Here is a 21520-nt window from a genome sequence, read left to right as displayed (position 1 = left end):
TTCCTTTCTTTTTTACTGAATAATGTAACCACAGGCCAGGCAACCTGAATGTAGTTGCACTGTTATAGAAAGTGGATGTGGATCATGTCATTACTGGTGGAAGGCAGTATCACAATCAGCAAACCAATAAGTGCCTTATGAAAGACTAAGATTATGAAAGAAAAAATAGGCACTGGCTACTGCTCAACTGGGTCAATCGGTATTATAACACATAAGCTATGCATGAAAAGCATATTGTATTGTAACTCAAATTACTGTTACTGTTATCGTATCATTGTATAACCAAGAGCCAATTACTACAAGACACTGACTTTTACAATCATCTCATTTATTGTTCAACATATGAATGAACATTCAGAAGAAATTATTTCCTTACTTGTAGTAGTTAAAAGGCACATTAATGAATAGTAAAAATAAAAAAAGGTGTCCATGCAGTGCTGTAAAGGTTACAGTCTGAAAATGCAGTACATGGTACTACTCATTATAAGTATGTTAAATAATTTACAGTACAGTCCTGTACAAATCACAGAGCACTGTGACAACCTAGTATTTCTGCCCAGTATTTAAAGTGTATCATAATATTATGACTCAAATTAAATTTTATATCTCACACACACACACACACACACACACACACACACACACACACACACAAAGCAGCATAATGGCAATTTATCACATAAAAAGTCCCGGTAAACTGATTTATTACTTATTCTGTTTTCATAATTTAAGATCAATATAACATTAAATGCAATTTTTAAGAGCCATCATTTCTACTGCATGGAGGATGAAAAGGAGTAATTCTTTAGGCAACTTTTACTTAGTGCTGAAATAATAACCAGTCAATTGCCATTTCAAATACCTACTTCAGTCTACAGTTCTGTAAAACAATATAGAAAATGTTCTCTTTTCAAACATTGGCTCTTTGTGCAAAGCGACTGACACACTGACACTCCATTAAACAATCTTCCTCGTGTTCATCTTGAACCTGATGTCCTCTCATGGACTTCAGGGTAATAGCCACAGAGTCAGGAGTGAGATTTGCTGTCCTCACAGTTTGGATTTGCGTGTCTGATCCAGCAGGCTTTTCATGTCCAGCAGAGCTTCCTCCAGAGCGTTGGCCAGTCGCGTGGCACTGGTTTCTGCACAGCTGTTAAATGCGGAGACTGCAAAGTTAATGTGTTTCTCCATGGGGTTGTAGCAGAAGCCGTAGCCATCAGGTACCACTGGGCCAAAACACATCACACAGTCGGTTTTAGCTGGAACCTGGATGGAGAATAAGAAGACAAGAAGACAATTTAAAGGAGAGAGAAGTCAGAGAATGTGTACAAAAGTAATGCACCCTTATCCAGAGTGACTTACATTTTTTTATTTCAATGTATACAAATAAGCAATTGAGGGTTCGGGGCCTTGCTAAGGGGCCCAGCAATGGCAGCTTGGTACCTTCCGATCAGTAGTCCAACACCTCAACCACTGAGCTTCCACATCCCTACAGGGTTTGCTCAATTATTCAGAGATCGGACTGAAGTTACACGTTGAATCTAATACACCAAACTAAAAGACGAAGTTTGTACCTGGCTGGTGGAAAGTCTGAAATGGTGTGCTTTGGCAAAAGACGTGTCCATGAAGATTTCTGGCAGGGTTGGCAAGTCTTCAACAGCCTGCAGCTTCAGGCCAAGCAAATGCCTGTCAATGGCTTGCCCACGAACCGCCTACTCAAATATACACAAACACACTGATGTTCAATAGTGTTAAAAGCAAGTATATTGAAATGTGTTTCTTAAACTTAAGATCTATGCAGGAGTTTTAGGACATTTTGACAAGATTCTTTAATAAATTACATATTACTTTTAAATAAAATATTTAAAAAAAATATGTAATTGGGTGTGTCTTAATCAGCCCTCTAGCTTCCCATGTTGTGACTATACACACACTGATATTCTGTACACAAGTTGGGGCTACACTCTCAAAAACCGAGGACTTTTTTTCTCACTCACCATGTCTGTGTACGCGCTGTGGGCCTTCACTGCCTTTTCCAGCAGAGTCACCCTCTCTGGGTTCTGTTTAAGAAAACAACACTGTCATCTCAAGAGGAAATCTAAACTTATTTATTAATAATCTAAATCTTTACAAAAATCCCACCTAGTGCTGCTGTGCTACTTCTGAATTTAAGCTCATTTTAAATCATATTTATATTTAGAAACAGTATACGTTCATAGGCAGCTATAGCTTCTGTTATGTATTTAAATCATCATGCACAAATGGCAGCCATTTTTGCTATTTGAAAAGCCTGATGTTGAAGAAAAAAATGAGGAGTTTTCAATGTGAAGTGATAAGATGTGATGGATAGACCAACCTGCTTGTCAGGGTCGTCCATGGATCGAACAAAGGTGGCAGAGTCGATGGATGCTGATCGAATGGTGTCTGTTCGGCCCAGTTTGAACATGCGCAGAGAAGCACTCTCGTACGTGGCACAGCAATGCTTATACAGCCTTAACACACAAACAAAACAATGTCGGAATGGCAGATTGTGAACTTTTCATGTTAAGGTAAGAGTTGGCTTTATTATTATTTTATACAAGGCAATCAAATTTAGTGTGTCAACTTTCAGAGAACAAAAAGACATTTAAATGACACTTTAAACTAATGTACATACTTTAAACCTAATGTACCTCAAATATCAATTTATCCATGTATACCCCAAGCAGCCATGGCATTAAAACCACCTGCCTAATATTGTGTAGGTGCCCCGTTGCTGCTAAAACTAACATACACATGAATGCCAAGACCAGAGTTTCACAGCAGAACATTGCCTGGAGCATCACACACATCACCTCTGCTGATTATCTTTATTCATATAGTGCATCCTGGTGTCATCTTTTCCCCAGGTATAAATGACGGATGATGTAAAAGTAAATGTCATCCATCAGCCCAGGCACCTTCTTCCATTGCTCCATGGTTCAGTTCTGATTCTGACTGTAGGTGTATTCAATGATAGACCGCAGTCACGGCACTGAACACCCTGACTAATCTGCCTCACACTGTGTGTGCTCTGACATCTTTCTATCAAAGCCAGGTCTTCCGTTTTTCCTGCTGCCAAAACATCAACTTTGAGAACTGAATGTTCACTGATATCATTACTATTTGATAACAGTGACACTGGACACTGTTGAGTGAAATAATCAGTGTTGTTTGTGTCGCATGCCAGTGGTTTCAATGTTATGGCTGATTGATATATAATGTATATAGATGTATACATGTATTGTTCCATTTATCCATTTACACAGTTTTTATCTCATTTTATTCAACTGAGCAAATGAGGGTTAAGGGCCTTGCTCAGGGGCCCAGTGCTGGTGGCTTAGTGGACCTGGGATTCAAACTCACAACCTTGGTAGACCAACATGTTAACCACTAGGCCACCACATCCCCTGCATTACAAGTATTATAGGTAAAATAAGTATTGAACACGTCACCATTTTTCTCAGTAAATTTATTTCTAAAGGTGCTATTGTCATGAAATTTTCACCAGATGTTGGTAACAAAACATTCAATCAACACATGCAAAGAAATCAAACCATAGATGTCCGTAAATTAAGTTATGTTTAATAATGTTAAATGACACAGGGAAAAAATATTGAACACATGAAGAAAGGGAGGTGCAAAAAGGCATGGAAAGCCAAAACAATCAGTAATTAGAAAGCAATCCTGCCCCTTGTCAATGCAAATTAATATCAGCTGGTTCTGTCCAAACTGATGGCCTATAAAAAGGTCTCATTACCAAGGTATAACACAAGAAACATCTCATGATGGGTAAAAGCAAAGAACTCTCTCAAGACCTTCGCAACCTTATTGTTGCAAAACATTCTCATGGCATTGGTTACAGAAGGATTTCAAAACTTCTGAATGTTCCAGTAAGCACTGTTGGGGCCATAATCCGTAAATGGAAAGAACATCATTTCACCATAAACAGGCCACGACCAGGTGCTCCTCGCAAGATTTCTGACAGAGGAGTGAAAAGAATTATCAGAAGTGTTGTCCAAGAGCCAAGTCACTTGTGGACAGCTTCAGAAAGATCTGGAATCAGCAGGTACAGTTGTTTCAAAGAAAACAATAAGTAATGCACTCAACCGCCATGGCTTGTATGCACGCTCACCACGCAAGACTCCACTGCTGAAGAAAAGACATGCTGAAGCTCATTTAAAGTTTGCTGCACAACATTTGGACAAGCCTGTGAGATACTGGGAGAATATAGTCTGGTCAGATGAGACCAAAATTGAACTCTTTGGATACCATAATACACACCATGTTTGGAGGAGAAATGGCACTGCACATCACCCTAAAAACACCATACCAACAGTAAAGTTTGGAGGTGGGAACATCATGGTGTGGGGCTGTTTTTCAGCATACGGTACTGGCAAACTTCATATAATTGAAGGAAGGATGAATGGGAAAATGGACAGAGACATTCTTGATAAAAATCTGCTGCCATCTACCAGGATGATGATGATGAAACGAGGGTGGACATTTCAGCAAGACAATGATCCCAAACACACAGCCAAGGAAACTCTCAATTGGTTTCAGAGAAGGAAAATAAAGCTGCTAGAATGGCCCAGCCAATCACCTGACTTGAATCCAATTGAAAATCTATGGAAAGAACTAAAGATCAGAGTTCATAGAAGAGGCCCACAGAACCTTCAATATTTGAAGATTTGAAGACTGTTTGTGTGGAAGAATGGGCCAAAATCACACCTCAGCAATGCACGCAACTCGTTTCTCCATACAGGAGGTGTCTTGAAGCTGTCATTACCAACAAAGGCTTTTGTACAAAGTATTAAATATGTTTCAGTAAGCGTGTTCAATACTTTTTCCCTGTGTCATTTAACATTATTAAACATAACTTAATTTACGGACATCTATGGTTTGATTTCTTTGCATGTGTTGATTGAATGGGTTGTTACCAACATCTGGTGAATTTTATGTCAATAGCACCTTTAGAAATAAATTTACTGAGAAAAATGGTGACGTGTTCAATACTTATTTTACCCGCTGTATATACTTAACATAAACAAAGCAATCATTGGCTTAGACAAATTGAAAAAATGGAATACTTTAGCTTCTAAAACAGACAGCGTTCTTTTGTACTGCATGAGCTGAAGGAGTTTATTTGCTGAGCCTTACCTGTAATAAGCCAGCTGTAGAGCCACCTGAATAAATGCATCAGGACTCATCTGATAAGACTTTGGAACATTTTTACCAAAGTGGCAGAACACAATGACCCTCATATCCAAGTCATGAGCTAATCTGTGGAAAAGAAAATAATAATGACATGAACCGGGTGCTTTAAATTGGGCATGCAGAAGTGCAGATAGGTTTAACACCGTGTGTACTTCCTGAGCATTTTAATCCCCTTCAGATTGAAGACTGTAGTGTGTGATATGTATCAGAAACAAAAAGATGCAGAAAAGACAATGAGAAAATAAAATCCCTGACTACTGTAACTGCACGTATGTTAATGTGAATGCAGGTCTATACAACTCCTGCCCCTGTATCAGTGGATGCTCAATTATCTGTCTATGAATCTGTCTATGAATTGATAGTCAGTGCAGATATTTCCAGTCATATTTACTAAATGAATAATTAAAAGCAGAAGTTAATACCCCATGAGAGGCCCAGAGTAAAGGAAAAGCTCTGTGAAGCAGACAGGATGTACAACGCATTAATTGCTTCTGGTGTAAACTGGACATCTCCAAAGCCCAGGACCATGATGTTGTCCACTCTTTGTTCAGTTGCACCAAAAGGTTTTGCATGTGAATTATATTATTATTGTTGTCGTTGTCGTAATCTCTCTTATATCCCACAAGCTTCAAATCTAACTACCAACATTAGAGTTTTTCACCAGCATCGTGCCGACATAAGGTAAATATCCAAACTGTGACGTCAGTATTCAAATCCAGGAACCTTAGCTTAATTAAATTTTGTATGAGATTAAAGTTTAACCAAATATCTAGCCACCCACAAATGTAAAAAAAAAAATAATTCTAGACTTTGCAACAGGCCATGAATTTCAAACCGAATCAAAAGAACACAGATCTAGAGATCCTCACATGTTCATGTTCTGCTTGGCCTCCTCAATATCACTTTTAACTTCTGGTGTGAAGTTGAAGTGCAGTTTCCGAGGCATGGGTAGAGGAACCATGGGGGTACGAATCATTTCTTGCTTCATCCTAATGGACAGGATCAAATGAAACACTTAGAGCTGACAATGGGAAACCTGGCACGAGCTTTTAAAAATGATCTGCATTAAAGTGCTTTGTTATAATGCTACTTACGTGTACTCCACCACATGATCGATCAGTGCTATGATTGGAGGACCTTCGGCAGGGGCGTGTTCATAGATCACACCGCATGTCCCATCTTCACCTATGACAAACTACAAACGGCGAAACAGCCACACTGGGTTACTGGAGGGTGTTTCAAATGACCTTTGAACTATTTATCAATTTACCCTCCCAGGACACGTGTCAGTTCCACCTGCCCTGGATAAATACTGATCTAAAATAGTGAGTGACTGAATAAGATTAAGCTTGTGCTTGTATGAGGTTAAGTTACAGAGCCAAATTTAGTTTAGGCTAACCTGAAGTGTTTTATCGAACCAGCGGTTTCCACTGTTCCACCGGCTGCCTCCTCCATGCAGCATCTGCACAGCTGCTCTAGTGCGGTACATCTCATCCGAAGCCTGAGGCATTGGAGCGTCCAGACACACGGTGAAGATGCTCCTCTGAATCGCCTGCACTGACTCCTTATTTGTTTGGTCTGGAAGAGAAAAAACAGATAGGTGATATCTAACTATTGGTGTTATACGATTCATTTAAAAAGAAAAAAAAGCATTTAAGCAACCTGCCCTTTACACCCATATGTGGATATGTTCTAAACTACTGGAGGCACAAATCTGTATAGGATGTCCTTGTATTCTGTTCCAGTCTGACAATGTCCCTGTGCACAAACCGAGCTCCAAGAAGACATGGTTTACCAAGGATTGAGTGGAAGATCTTGAGTGTGAGGTCAGGGCTCAGTGCAGGACACTCAAGTTCTTCCATTTTGTGATCATTCAGCTACAAGAGCAGTAGTGAGATCAGACACTGATCTAACTACTGATCTTGTAGCTGAATGATCACAAATCCACATGCGGCACTCCAACATCTCGTGGAACATCTTCTCAGAATCGTGGCGCTCTTGCAGTGGGTTATTAACAGCAAATGGACTAAAACTGGAATGAGTGTGATGATCAGATGCACAGTATATACAGTATATGGTAGGAAGAGTCACGCCGTGAAAGCTTTTCACCAGGTGAGAGCTTTAAGAGCTTTTATATCTTTTATAGATTTCAAAGAAATTTATGAGAAAACAGTGTTTAAAGATAACAGGTGAAGCTAAGTGTGCGTTTATTCTCCCCTCATAAAATGTATCTGTTCAGAGTTCATGACGCTAGTCAGTAGAGAAATGGCAGTACAAAACAACAACAAAAAAAGCGTTTACACTGTCCGAGTTACATACATAATTACATAATTATGTATGTAACATAATTACTAACATAATTACATAATTAGTACTGTATACTCCTACTGTAGGCCACCTGACCCATGGTCACACACTTCTCTGACCTTTAATGAGGTTGCCGTAGGCTTTGCCCCAGCTGTCGCGGTGATTAGAGGTGAGGATGCCGATCGGCTCCTCGTTAGCCTGAGGGGAAGAGTTACAGATTTTCTCCAGCTGAATATAGAGCTGATCCACGGTCAGAGGTGTGCCATCACTGTTGTACACATCCAGCACAAAGAACTACAGCAGGAGAGAGAGAGAAAGAGTGCGTGAGAATTGCCATGTATGTCAGTACTGCATATGAATGTGACCTAAATCTGAACTGAAAATATGATGTTAATATTTTTGGCCCAAATCCTACTGCATATCATAGTTTCTTGATACATGAGTTGTTAGCATTGTGTATGCTATGTAGTTAATAAAACATTATGAGCTGGTGTGATGAGTTCTAACAAAGTGGACTTACTCCAAAACTCTTATATCCATTAAAAATGAGAAATAATATATACAAAAGGGTTATGTTGGTTGAAAAACTGGAGCGTTTCTTGGAAGGATCTGCCTCTGGAAACTCACCTGGAAGTTGTGCACCACGGTGATGTGAGTTGGAGGCCTCCTGCTCAAAGCATGATTCACCACCGAGTCTCTTTTGATACCGGGTATACGGCAAGAAGACAGAACCTGATAATACTGATTCATACACAGCGGCATCCCACGAAGATGCTCCACCGGTAACGTTTCACTGAAACACAGAATGTGTTCTGTGTTAGAAACCAGTCCATACTAAGAAAACACTGGAGTCACCTGACTGGATTTAATACAACAGCCTTTCAAGTGTTGGAGAAAAACAAACAAAAAAAAAAACACCTTACTCACTTGTCAATCATGGTCTTGAAATCCAAAACTCCTGAAATCAGTTTCGCTGTGTATCTGCGAGAAAAAAATGGCAAAGGATGCTCAAGCAAAAAAAATGAAATCAATTCTAGCAAAACTATTCATTTAACATGTATTAAAACTATACATAGAATATGGAAGGATCATTTATTTGCTGCATGTTTTCTGTCCTACACTAGGTGAATATATACCACCGAACTCAAAAGTTGCCCCTTCCAAACCCTCTTTTAAGCAATCGGAGTTATTCAGAGTTAGTGTGTACAAGGTTCAACACTGCACTCCTGCCAGGTTTATTATTAGTCTTGGAAACACTGGTAAAAGACCTTGATCTTAGTCAAGCCTAAAGAGATGTGTACAAATCATTATTTATACACGGGTTTTAGATCTACATTCACCACTCTGTTTAGAACAGCGTGTGGAATTTTTTTTATTTTTGCTTCAAAAATGTACCAACGGTATTATCTCAGCGATGGATTAATATTACGTTCAGCATGTTTTCCTACCATTTATACACAAGAGTATCAATACCATGACCTGACCTTATTTGACCTTGGCGGTCACTAAACTGTAAACGTGGAAGGACGACTCCGGGACTCGAGTGGACCACCACAGGCATCCGGTAGTTCAGATATGCTGTCTGTAACCACCATTCAGAGAGCTAGAGAATGACAGAAACGAATAAACAAAAATACTGTTTACTGAGTCAGTGGGTTTTAAAAACAGCTCCAGAAAAGTGAAGATTGTGTGCAAATTCTTTATAAGCAAGTAAATGTTAGAAGTGGACATCACAAGGCAGAGCCAGATGAGACAGAGGAAATAAAATGGAAGGCTGTTATTGTAGGCTGTTATTTCCAATGCTGAAATCATAGCGTTAGTGTCTTTTTTTTCTTACTTTGATAACAAAACATCTTAATCATGTTCCTATACTTTTCCAGACCTGTGTTTTATACAATGTTAATAACGTACCCAGTTTTCCAGCTTGCTTGCCCTACTCTCCAGTCTCTTCTGCAGTCTCTCTCCAACACCACCAGGCTGCTGGAACTCCTCCAGGAGCCTGTGGGTATGTTTCAGCTCCTCGGCTTCCACGATGGGCTCCAGAGTGGCCAGGTAACGATCACATGTCTGCTTCAGTGGAGGCACTGGCAGCTTTGGGAGAGACTCCTGATGAGCCAAATAGCGTCCAGGTATCTTAGTCAAGGCTACTGGCTTCACCAGGCAGGACGGCATCGCCATGCCAGCCTTGGTCTGGGGGGGAGGAAATAACCAATGCAAACAAAGGCACAAAAGTCAAGACAGTGAATTATACAGCAATACAGAAGCTCAAAAGCTCAGCAGACGCTGTCGCAAAGCGGTTTTACTACAGAAATCCATTTTCTACATGCCGATTAGAATTCTGATTCTAATTACGAATTCGACGACACGATGAAACGACACAACAGGAAGAAACTTTTCCATTAAAGCAAATATTGCTGCAGCAATTCTTACCTGACGATCACCTGTACCCATAAAACCGAGATCAGATCCAAACAGCTGCTCGTTTACAGCCAAGTTATTAATCACTTTATTGTGAAATGATTAAAACAACCAGCTACATGCTCGGTCACTCCTACTGGATATGAGTCGAATTTAGACCTCAGTTCCAAAGGTCTATTTGTTAGCAAGATTACATAAGCCAAAGCGCGTTACTCCGGCCTATGGAAGCTAGCTAGCACAGATGCTAAGCTACAGTACCCTAGCAGCGTATAAAAAGTCAGAGCAACGAATATTAGCCCAGCTAACAGTTCCGTATTTCAACGGAAGAACCACATTTTAAATCCGATTACTATTTAACCGATTACTATTTAACGCTGAAACTACTTACCATGGCCCTGGATAAAATTCCCATCATATTCACAGTAGACGTGATTTGAATGAAACGCCCCCCAAAAACAAATACAGTGTTATGAAAACACAACGAAAGATTCGGTTTCTTTGAATCCTAAGGAAACCGAGAGTCGACTCTGTCAGATTTACACCCCTGTGACTGTATGAAACACATTAGATGCACAACACAAACACAACTTTTTGTGTCTTTCTTCGTAGAATTAAAAAGCAAGCGGGTAAAAACATGTTAAGACTAAACAATACATAACGCACAAACACAATCCGACTACGGTGTCGGTTTATTTGTTGAGTCGACTCCTAAAGAATCGTTAACGTTAATTGTGACGAAAGCGTAGCTGGATTCCATGAACTAGTGCACATAAATATTTATTATTTAACTGTTTTAAAAAACTTAAATTAAAAATTATATCATATTAAACCTGTGGTAGTATGATATTGTAAAAATGCAGGTGATTTTAATATTCTGACATTATATAAAACGTCACAAATTGCTTTAAGTTAAGATAAATTAGGTTAAACAAATGAGGTCAGGGGAAAAAGAAAATAAATAAATAAATAAAAATGTCACATGTCGATCGTTTTTATTACGCTGTACATGGAGGTTAAAGTTGAAAAGTCATGTTGTTAAATTCTGCCCTCAGTAAACATGGCGGAAACCGAGAAGCAGGCAGGTAATTTTAATGAAATAACTCTTACATCCTCATGAACATCATTCAGTATTGTGGTGTTTAGATTTCTATAGCTGAGATTTCATATTTAAGACTGCAAGCAGTTATTTTTTTGCTTTTAAAGCTGGAGTTTTAACTACTACGCCTCATACAAGTTCATCGAGTGTGTAGCTAACTAGCAAGCTAATTTGTATACTTAGCGCTGTTTTTTTTCCTCCACCCGTATTTTGACGAATCCCGCGACATCCGCTATGATTGGGTTTTAAAGCTCACACCCGCAATTATTCGGCAAATCCACGAGCACCTTAGAAAATCAATCAATCGGAATAGAGGAAGGGACATTTTACTATAGTAGCGCAGGAGGCGGGATTTTACGAGAATGGGTGGGAAAAAATAATGTTTGTCACTGCTTAGCGCGTTATTAACAGTGAAGTTTAAAGTGCTGCATTTGTTAACCACATTGTTATTGATATTGCAAGAATCTTTCTGTTTACCTCGGTAGGCAGCAATGTAAATACCAAAATAAAATTTAGCATAGCTATTTTTGACATTTTTTTTGTCTGATTCAATAAGAAGATGCTAACCTAGCATCTAGCATGTAGTATATCTTATATTACCAGTTGATATTTTATCAGTGTAACTGTTTGAGTCCGTAAACACTTATGGTTCCTGAAGGATAATCATATGGATATCTTTCCAAGCCGTTTATGTATTATAAAATTAAAAAAAAAAATAACTTGTTTATTCAGCAGCATTTTGTAACAATATTCGAATCATATGAATCTCGATTCAAGGTGTATATATTTTAATTTCATTGAGAAATGGCAGCATTCGGATGAAAACTGTTTATCATAACGTTTTAAAGTATAACAAACTAGCTATCGTGTAGGAAATAAGCAACGGAAGTAACTTAGAGATTAGGACTAATAACCATCAAGAGGCAGAAAGAATAATTTATAATCATATAGCAAACCTGAATTGGAGTCAAGCTGTCAGTGACATCTGTATGGCAACAGCAGTGACATTTACACATTACACATTTACTTTGGAAATTACATTAATGCGTTTGCTTAGTGATGCATAATTTGTGTAAAGTTTGCTTTCTAGCTGTAGCTTGTGCTTTCCTGCTGTCTCACTCAGGTGCCTCTCCTGAAGATGACAGTCTTCCCCTACCTGCCAGCTTCAGCTTTATGGTGCCGAGGAAGGAGATCAGCATGGTGCCGGATATGGGCAAATGGAAAAGATCTCAGGTGTAGTGACAGAGACTGGATTCAGTCTCATTTCCATGAAGCACTTGCTCATATAAGACTGAAGAATGAAAGGGTTTAAATAATACTAAGCTAGCAGCTATAATTTTCCATCACTTCAGAACATTAGAAATAAACACCATACCTCAGACACGTCCAGGCCGATCAGCAGTACATGATTTGTAGCTAAAAGACTTTTATTGAAACTGAACTTTATTTCTGCGCAGGCGTATGCAGATTACATTGGATTCATCCTAACGGTAAACGAGGCGGTGAAGGGGAAGAAGCTCACGTGTGATTATCCTGTATCAGAGGTAGAGCCAAAGGCGACTGTCACAATTATTGCTTCTGCCTTTCCCCTTTGCTTTTGTGCTCCTCTCTGCAAGATATAATTTGTTCTTTTTTTTTTCTAATACATTTTCCTTTTTTCCTCAATTTTGGCATTTCAGACAGTAGAAAATTTGCTGTCCATGTTGGAAACTATGGATCGCTGGATAGATGAGACGCCGCCAATTGACCAGCCATCCCGCTTTGGCAATAAAGCTTACCGAACCTGGTACGCCAAACTCGAGCAGGTATATGCAATGCTGTGTCTGAGACAATTTTTTCCTTTTTTTTTTCTTTTCATTTTATTTCATTTCTTTTAATTTCAATTACCAGATAATATCAGCGAAAGTCAGAGCCATGAACGTCAGAGCTTAGTGTTTATAGGTGACATCATTTCCCACATCAACTTGCCTTTATACCAAATGGCTCTGGTATGAAAACAGCACAGATTTGTTACTGCACCGTGATGTGACAGTTTCTAGTGGAAAAGTGTTCAATGGCTTCTCTGTCAGTCTATCTGTAATATCATAACATTGACGACAATCATTCAGCCGAAGCCTTCTTCCATTTCTGTGTGTCAAAAACATCATAGAAAAAGAGTCCAGTGAGCATAGAAAGTCATTACATATGTGTGTTCACTGGTTGGAATTTTAAAGAAGAATTATCTGCTTGCAATTTCACCAATTCAACTAGAAGTAAAACACAAAAAACCCTGCATGCTGCAGATTTTGAAAAAGCCGCAGCACAATTGCACCTTTTTGGCTCCGACAATCATCATGAACAGCAGTCTATAAAATCCTGGAGGGACTGATTTATGTTTATTGTACAGATATACGGTAATGTTTGTGTGTTCGTAGGAAGCTGAGGCTCTGGTGTCTACTGTTCTTCCTGATGAACTCGGTGCTGCTGCTCCAGAGGTCGCTGTGTACCTGAAGGAAGCTGTAGGCAACTCTACCAGGATTGATTATGGCACAGGTGAGTGAGTGAGTATACTAGATACTGCTAGATAAATACTAGATACTGCTGGATAAATACTCCTGAGCAAGCACAGTCACCGGTTACTCCTTTCCTGTATTCTTTGCTCACAGCCGTTTCTGTGCCTCTGTGAATAAAATCATGTGTATTTGGACATTATGAAACCGTGGTAAATGTTTTAAGAATGACTATTGACCAGGGAGTCTTCAGTGTATTCTTCAGTGTATTTCGTCCACATGTTTTGTAGGCACTTCCACTAGAGGGCACTGTGGAAGTAAAAATGTAGCTGTAATCAACTGCAAGGTGTCTTTAGGCTCTTGTGACATTTTGGCTGCACATAGTATGCAGGCTGAAACGATGTGTGTGTGTTTGCAGGCCATGAAGCTGCCTTTGCAGCTTTCCTCTGCTGCCTTTGCAAAGTAGGAGCTCTGCGAGTGGAGGACCAGCTGGCCATCATTTTCAAAGTCTTTGACAGGTTAGCAGCGAAACCCAGCAAAAAAACGAACAACTTACACATTAATATGTATAAAGAGCTTCTTTTAATGAGATCCAAGATTTGTTTTTCTATGAAATTATTATTTTAGGTTTAACTTCTTTGAGCTAGATTTCACTTTATATTCAGATTGGTTAAATCTTTCCTACATAACCCATAATGCCATCTGACTTCCTGCTGATATTAGCACCAGCTGGATTTAGATCTCGCTTCATGTGACAGTGATGCAGCGGCACTTTAGTGCTTTCGTCTGTCCGGCTCTCACTCCTCCTAATCTGTACACTCAAACAGATCAGCTCCCAAAGCTTCAGCTCTCATGTCAATACCACCATCAGCACCATCACACTAGTCAGCTTGTAGAGTGCTATTAGCACCAGGAACACTACACAAGTCACAAATATTTCAACGTAAACATATTTCAGGATGGTGTTTCTAAAATCTCTGTTTTATCTAAACTGCAGCTGCCCCTAAGGTACATGATGCTGCTAATACAGTAAATGCTCACAATCGCAGCCATTGTGGTGGCATGAAGGTCAACTCTAACATGTTGTGTTCGTTTGCATTTCATTCTGCGGCCTGCGATTGGTCCAGGTATCTGCGCGTGATGCGGAGGCTGCAGAAGACATACCGCATGGAGCCAGCAGGGAGTCAGGGCGTGTGGGGGCTCGATGACTTTCAGTTTCTGCCCTTCATATGGGGCAGTTCCCAGCTCATAGGTAACCTACATTGTCGCACACCACTGTTTTAGATGCTGCTTTTGGGTGAGGCCCATGTGACCTCCTTGTTCAGCCGTGGCGTGGTGTAAGAAACAAGTAATGAATGAAGGCAAACATAAATAAAATACATAAGTGTGTCTATTTTACTGAGCAGTCTCTGTACCTGTATTTCTACTTCATCCTAAGTGTCTTGACAAGAAGACAGCAAAAAAAGACAGCAACAATTATTAGCAACATAATTCACATCGTAAAAATGGACATGAAATCACATAATTAGTAGGTTGATATCAACCCCGTGCCGTTAGTCATGTGGTGTCTTTACAAGAAAACTAGCTTGTTTGAGGAAAAACATAGACGTTCTTGACAGCGTTGTGTCGTCCTTGATTGGTGCTGAGCCTTAGCATTATCTGTGCTTAGCCAAATCGTTTGTCCTAATCGTTAGCTTGCTCGTGCTCTGCTTCGGTGTTGCCCAGTTGCCTAGCAACAGTGTTCTTATGACATTGACGGAAGAGTGTATTGCGCGTTAAAATTCACAAGTACTATTTTAACGCACCATTTGGTGTGTACCTATAGAACAAGTTACACACACACACACACCATGGTGGTTTATTAGTTTAGGTGTTAGCTTTGTTAGTCCTCCGTGCTTCTTAAGCTGTATTTGAACGGTGACGTCTATAAAAATATTTGCCTGCCTTCTCTGTGATAAGCCTCTGGCATTGAGAGCTATTATTTGACACCCGGCAGCTTCCAATAGTTTTCATACACGTCACGTCCGATACCTTGCTCAGATACCCAACTGGAACATGGATATATTTCTAACACATGGTGGCATCGCCAGGTGAGGGTTTAAAGTGAGGGTTTAAAAGCTGAACCTTATAAGATGGAATGACCCGAGTCATTAGGACCGTTTATGTAATGTACATGAGATTGGGTTTATATGACCACGAGTGCTCATAACCACACCGGATTTTAGTTCTAAAGAATTTTGATTCAGTAGCTGCTGCTGATTCCGTATGTACTGATCAGTATCTGTGTTTAGTACGAATACAATCCAGATATATTATGTCCACATTGTTGGCATTGTCATGTGACCTAGGATCTTACTAGCAAACCTTTGGATGTTTTGTGATTGTATGAGCAGTTCTAAATGTTTAGAAGCGTTAGACAGCCATCTGCTGGTGACTCTGAGGAATTGCATCTAGTGTGTGTTCTGTCTCCACTGCAGATCATCAAACTCTGGAGCCACGGCATTTTGTGGAGGAGAAGGCAGTGAACGAGCACCATCAGGACTACATGTTTCTTGAGTGCATCAAATTCATCAATGAGGTGTGTGTATGTGTCTCAGGTGAGGTTTTGTCCCTCAGAAGAGCCTGTTCTAAATAATAACCCAGGACCACAGAGGGAGGAAGACAAGGAAAGAGTTTAGAGGGAATTATCAGCATTTGGTTTTCAGACCAGGATGTAACATATTTACTTCTTCAGCTCAATGACTGAATCGACTTGCAACTCTATTTGACTGACTGGTTTCAGAGCAATTTACAGCTTCTTGTCTTTGTCTAAACTGACTGTGTTTTTGGAATTGGACAGATTTTTCCACTTGGTCTAAATGTAAATAATCCGAGGCCTCTTTAGTTTAGTTTAACAGTAGCCTGTTTCTTCCACTGAATAAGTTCCATGATCTATATCTATAATCATACTATAAGGTTCCGACGAGATCTATATACGATCATCATTTATTATCTACTCCAAATCTACCTTCAACCTTACCATTGTATTGTGAATCCAGACAATCTCGCTTTTTGTCATTGATTTCTAAAATGCTCTCAAATTGCACCAAAGGTAAAAGCTGATTCTGGAGGTCACTCAAGATCGTGTTCACATATACGGACTGCAGCAAGTCACGTCCGTGTCCTTACATGCATTACCTTAGAGCTTGTTGCGGTTTCATTTCCAGAAAAAGAAATAAATGAGAGTTAGACTTCCATTATTTTGTAGCTGTAGTGAAAGATGCCCTGGATATTCTACCTCATTAGAGTGAAGAAAACACTGTTTAATTAGATTTTCTTCTGCGGAATTATTCCCTTTAATGGTGTTGGGCGCACGTGTGTTCGTTTAACTCGGAGTAAGTGTGTGACGAGAGGAGAGGATGCTGCAGCTGTGGTTACAGAATGACTCAACTTCCCAGAATGCAGAAAGGAGAGCAAAGGGAGGGTGTGTGTGTGTGTGTGTGTGGGTGTGGAGGGGGGGTAGGGAGTGGTATAATCCAGACTGAATTTTCAGCACAGTATATAAAACACACTCACACACATACGAGCTCTCTCTTTCTGTGTTCTGTTCTGTATGTGCACATGTTTGGGCACGTCATGCTCTGTAGTCTAAAGAGACAGAGAAACTTGGCACAGCTCCCTGACACACACGTGACACGCACGTTACTCAAACATGCTCGTTTAACACACACACGCACGCACACAGTGAGTCTCTCTCTGTCTCTCAGGGAGGTTATGTGTGGAGCACTCGGCTCACATGAGTCATTTCCTTCCCCACATGCTGTTGTGAATCACTGGGTCCCTGAGCCCCAGCCCCCCCTCCACCCCTCTCTCCCTCTCTCCTCCTCCCCCTACTTTCCCTCCAGCACTGCTGGGCCCCACTGGAAAGGCAAGCTTCGCAGAGCAGTCTGGGAAAGTGTGTGTGTGTGTGTGTGTTCTGTAAAGCCACACAGCACTCCCATTCATGAGCTCGTCTTTCCTTAGGGCACGGAAGCTCTACACCGGCCCTTCTCCACTGCTGGCCTCTTCAACAAGCCTATAGCTACAAGTAATATTACTATTCATACTGAAACTCTGCTTATACTCATGTTACTGCTCGAATTACCAATTACAATCATTACAACACTCCAGTTTTTACTGTGGACTAATAGAGACACACACACACACACACACACTATTACTACTTATTTGGCCAGTACCAATTGTTCCAGCAGTTTGATTTCTATTTGTATTTCTTTCCACGGTTAGGAGTCCAGCATCACACAGTTATATTCTTACTACAAAAAAACCACGAACACAGCAACAGATCAAACAAATCAAAAGGAACTCGAAAAAGAACATCACATGACTCGCTTACATAAGAGGAAATTTCAGCCTAAATCAATCCACTGCTACTTTTATTCCCGAACTCTGAAAACTCGATTAAAGACGTCAGATTATTCCGGACAAACTCCACCTCACCGTAATAACGTCAGCAGGAACTCAGTCGGACATTTTTATTGGTTAAATCCATAACAGCCGGGAGACGTGCTATCGTTTTTGCTCGTAGTAGCGAACATGCCGTGTCCAATCAGTGACGACCTCGTGATGTTCGCCAACGATCTACCAAAAAACCCAGCTAAAGCATCGCAGTACAGTTAATTCTCAGCCTCTGCACAAGCATTTTAAATTTCTCAGAAACTCTAGCACACGATTATCCAATTGCCCAAACAAAGAGAAACAGTTTGTTCTCAGATTATATATTCATGATTTAACCTGAAGAACAGTTTCAGAGAATAAAAACATCAACTGTAAAACAAAATGTAGTGTTACGAGTCGAAGTCCAGCTCCAAACAATAAAATTATTATGAAATTATTATTCTCTCTTGAATTATTATGCAGTTCAGGCTTTTGAATTCTGGCTGTTTATTAGATCCTGGTGCTTTCTCATAATCCACACCCACGATCACTCTAAATATGATGGAACACTGTACACTGTCACATTAACCTGTGTGTGTGTGTGTTTTTGGATAATCTTTTAAACTCCTACCAGTTAAGACACATGTCTTCAATGGCTGTACTCGTGTTTGTGCGACGGGAATCAAAGAGGGTTCAGGCTGAACATGCTCTCTGGTGACGTCACACCATGCAGATATTTTGTATTCATATTTATTTCTGTGAACGTAACGATTGTTGCCGGCACGAAATAAAGTTAGTGTGCTCGAAGCCACAGTGATCGTTTGCCTTTGTTTCAGTGCTTCGTCTGAACAAATTAACATAAGAGTGAACACAAAGGAGGGAGAGAGAGACAGGGACAGAGAGACGAGAGAGAGAGAGAGAGAGAGAGGGAGGGAGGGAGAGACAGACCGGGAGAGAGCGCGAGGCAGACCGGGAGAGAGCGCGAGGCAGACCGGGAGAGAGCGCGAGGCAGACCGGGAGAGAGCGCGAGGCAGACCGGGAGAGAGCGCGAGGCAGACCGGGAGAGAGCGCGAGGCAGACCGGGAGGCAGACCGGGAGGCAGACCGGGAGGCAGACCGGGAGACAGACCGGGAGACAGACCGGGAGACAGACCGGGAGACAGACCGGGAGACAGACCGGGAGACAGACCGGGAGACAGACCGGGAGACAGACCGGGAGACAGACCGGGAGACAGACCGGGAGACAGACAGGGAGACAGACAGGGAGACAGACAGGGAGACAGACAGGGAGACAGACAGGGAGACAGACAGGGAGACAGACAGGGAGACAGACAGGGAGACAGACAGGGAGACAGACAGGGAGACAGACAGGGAGACCAGTCTATGAACAATCACAGTGGAAAGTATTGGATATTTTTCTTGAGTGTTTGAGCTGTGAAAATGACCAATTAACAATCCTCTATACATCTTTTACCAGCAGATAAATAAGAGCGCTTCTAGTGGTGACTCCCCCTCCGGTGATGGCGTCAGGGCAGCCAGCGGTCACTGACACAGATGGTGTTTTAAACACAGGGGGTGGGAGAAGCAGCAGAAAGGGGCTTTAACAATGAGGGTGTTACTCAGGTTTACATACAGCCGCTGATACTAACATCATTATGAGTTGTCCGTTTAGTCGATGAGAAAATGCTTGATGGAAAAAATGGAAGTCGGAGTTCAGTCGGTTTCTGTTTTTGTCAGTGAAAAGTGCTATAAGTGCTAAACTTACACAGCAGAGCTTTCATTAGCAGTAATGATTACACACTCCTTCTGTCTTACTTTTGCTTCTTTCTCTGGTCAAGGCTCTGAAGACTTTTCTGAGTCATAAAGGTGACTGAAGGTCATATTTACTCTGAGTGTGTGTGTGTGTGTGTGTGTGTGTGTGTGTGTGCGAGATTATTTTGATATTTTTTTGCCAGCATTTTTGCCTTTCCTTTTTTCCCTCTTAGGCTTTTGAAACAGCCAGTGTGATTGTGCAACTTCTTAGCTGTGAGAATGAGAAATATGCATGTGTGTGAATGTGAGAAAAGAAAATATTTTTTAATACGTAAAAACCATCAATAGGAATTCTGCTGATGCTGTATTATCCCCAGGAAATTCACCCTCCATCCCCTTTAATAGAGCAGGACATAAAAGAACGATGTAATACTGAAACTTCAGCAAATCTTCAGCCGACTTTATTTATTTATTTATTTATGTTCTAAGTAATTTAAATGAAACTGATACACAAGATTGAGCTACAACACACTAAAGGGAATCGAATACGATTCAGGAAACTAGTAGAATATGAATAAGAATGTAATGCACATTAGCAGTAATGCATCATGTGTTTAGATTTAAATTTTTTTTTTTAAAGAATTCACATTCTTAACAAATTTCACAAAGAAGCTTAATTTTCTTAAGGACTCATTTATCCACACCAATGTTTGTTCAGTGTTAAGCGGTTCAGTTTCAGAGTGTGTGTCTGCTCGAGTCTGAGTTCCAGAGTCCAGTTTTTCGGTTGAGAGGAACAAAACCTGACATTTTGAGATGCTTTTTCTGTCCACCACAATATTAAAGAGTGCTTTTTTAATCAGGGGAGTTTGTTCAGAGCACTCTTGTGTATTTTAATTAATCTTTCTCCTCCTTTTTTTTCATTTTGTTTATTTATTTTTTATTTCCACTAGATGAAAACGGGACCCTTTGCTGAGCACTCGAACCAGCTTTGGAACATCAGTGCCGTTCCCTCCTGGTCCAAAGTCAACCAAGGCCTTATACGAATGTACAAGGCTGAAGTAGGTCTCTTTTTGTATTTTTTTTCTATTTAGTATTTTCCAGCATTTAAAAGCAGCCGCACATACACCAGCACACACTGTTATTGACAACGCTTCTGTTCTAAGTTGTATCCCGTAATCTGATCTCTGATGTCTATGTGGCATGTTTACCAGCAGTTGGGCTTGAGTTCCTCTTTCCTGGGGAAATCCCAGCATCACTTCTAGGAAGTTGTATTCTGGGTGGAGAAAAAAATAGCACTAGCTGCTCTGCATTTTCTTATTTGTGTCTTCCTTTATTGTAACATAGATATAGTGAAATATTCTTTAGCCAAAGCAGCACAAGGCACATAAAGTTAAGTTTTAGTTCCTGACTAGTAAGGGTTAAGTGTGTGTGTAGATGTGTGTGTGTGTGTGTAAGTGTGTGTGAGAACCAGAAGGCCCCACCCCCACCTCCAGAGCCACATCCTGTGTTAAGAGAGCATGCTGTTCCCCTCCCTTAAGCAGAGTGCTGGGCTGAGGGGCCGGTGTGTCTGCGAACCTCCCAACCCCCATCTCACACACACACTCACATTTTCTCTTCTGCTGCTTTAATGTGCTTTATGTAGACTTCTACTTCAATAAAAAAAAAAAAAAGCTGTAAAAACATGACACTATGATCGACTAAGAACTCAAACAGATCTAGTAACAGATCTAAACGAAGCTCCAAAATAGTAGTCATCAACTGATCTCGATCTTTCTTTCACTTCTTTACGTCTTGTGTGTACATGAACT

The 21520-nt window shown here is 40.5% G+C and overlaps 2 protein-coding genes across 3 annotated transcripts in view; one reads left to right on the top strand and one right to left on the bottom strand.

Moving 5' to 3' along the window:
* Window positions 1-311: 311 nt before the first annotated feature.
* crata (carnitine O-acetyltransferase a) lies at window positions 312-10482 on the bottom strand. Of its 2 annotated transcripts, none has more exons than XM_060862483.1 (14): window positions 10349-10482; window positions 9454-9732; window positions 9027-9145; window positions 8470-8523; window positions 8170-8335; window positions 7662-7836; window positions 6635-6813; window positions 6330-6430; window positions 6105-6224; window positions 5179-5301; window positions 2357-2492; window positions 1998-2060; window positions 1575-1712; window positions 312-1266 (listed from the first exon to the last, which is right to left on the bottom strand). In XM_060862483.1, the coding sequence occupies exons 1-14, from the start codon at window positions 10373-10375 to the stop codon at window positions 1051-1053; spliced, it is 1896 nt and encodes a 631-aa protein (XP_060718466.1). In that variant the 5' UTR covers window positions 10376-10482; the 3' UTR covers window positions 312-1050. The 2 variants fall into 2 exon arrangements, with proteins under 2 accessions (XP_060718466.1, XP_060718467.1); XM_060862484.1 differs by lacking the exon at window positions 10349-10482 and adding an exon at window positions 9973-10130.
* Window positions 10483-10967: 485 nt separating this feature from the next.
* ptpa (protein phosphatase 2 phosphatase activator) overlaps window positions 10968-21520 on the top strand; it is a 12236-nt gene continuing 1683 nt past the window's right edge. Inside the window, exons 1-9 of the mRNA XM_060862485.1 lie at window positions 10968-11042; window positions 12180-12289; window positions 12514-12600; window positions 12736-12861; window positions 13471-13588; window positions 13964-14063; window positions 14673-14797; window positions 16023-16123; window positions 20663-20770. Coding sequence (XP_060718468.1) covers window positions 11018-11042; window positions 12180-12289; window positions 12514-12600; window positions 12736-12861; window positions 13471-13588; window positions 13964-14063; window positions 14673-14797; window positions 16023-16123; window positions 20663-20770 — 900 coding nt within the window. The 5' untranslated portion in view covers window positions 10968-11017. The remainder of the gene's footprint in view (window positions 11043-12179; window positions 12290-12513; window positions 12601-12735; window positions 12862-13470; window positions 13589-13963; window positions 14064-14672; window positions 14798-16022; window positions 16124-20662; window positions 20771-21520) is intronic.

This window comes from Tachysurus vachellii, chromosome 26 (genome assembly GCF_030014155.1).
Source record: "Tachysurus vachellii isolate PV-2020 chromosome 26, HZAU_Pvac_v1, whole genome shotgun sequence".
Lineage (NCBI taxonomy): Eukaryota > Metazoa > Chordata > Actinopteri > Siluriformes > Bagridae > Tachysurus > Tachysurus vachellii.
The sequence above is the reverse complement of the archived record's forward strand: the minus strand, read 5'-3'. Positions and strand labels throughout refer to the sequence as shown.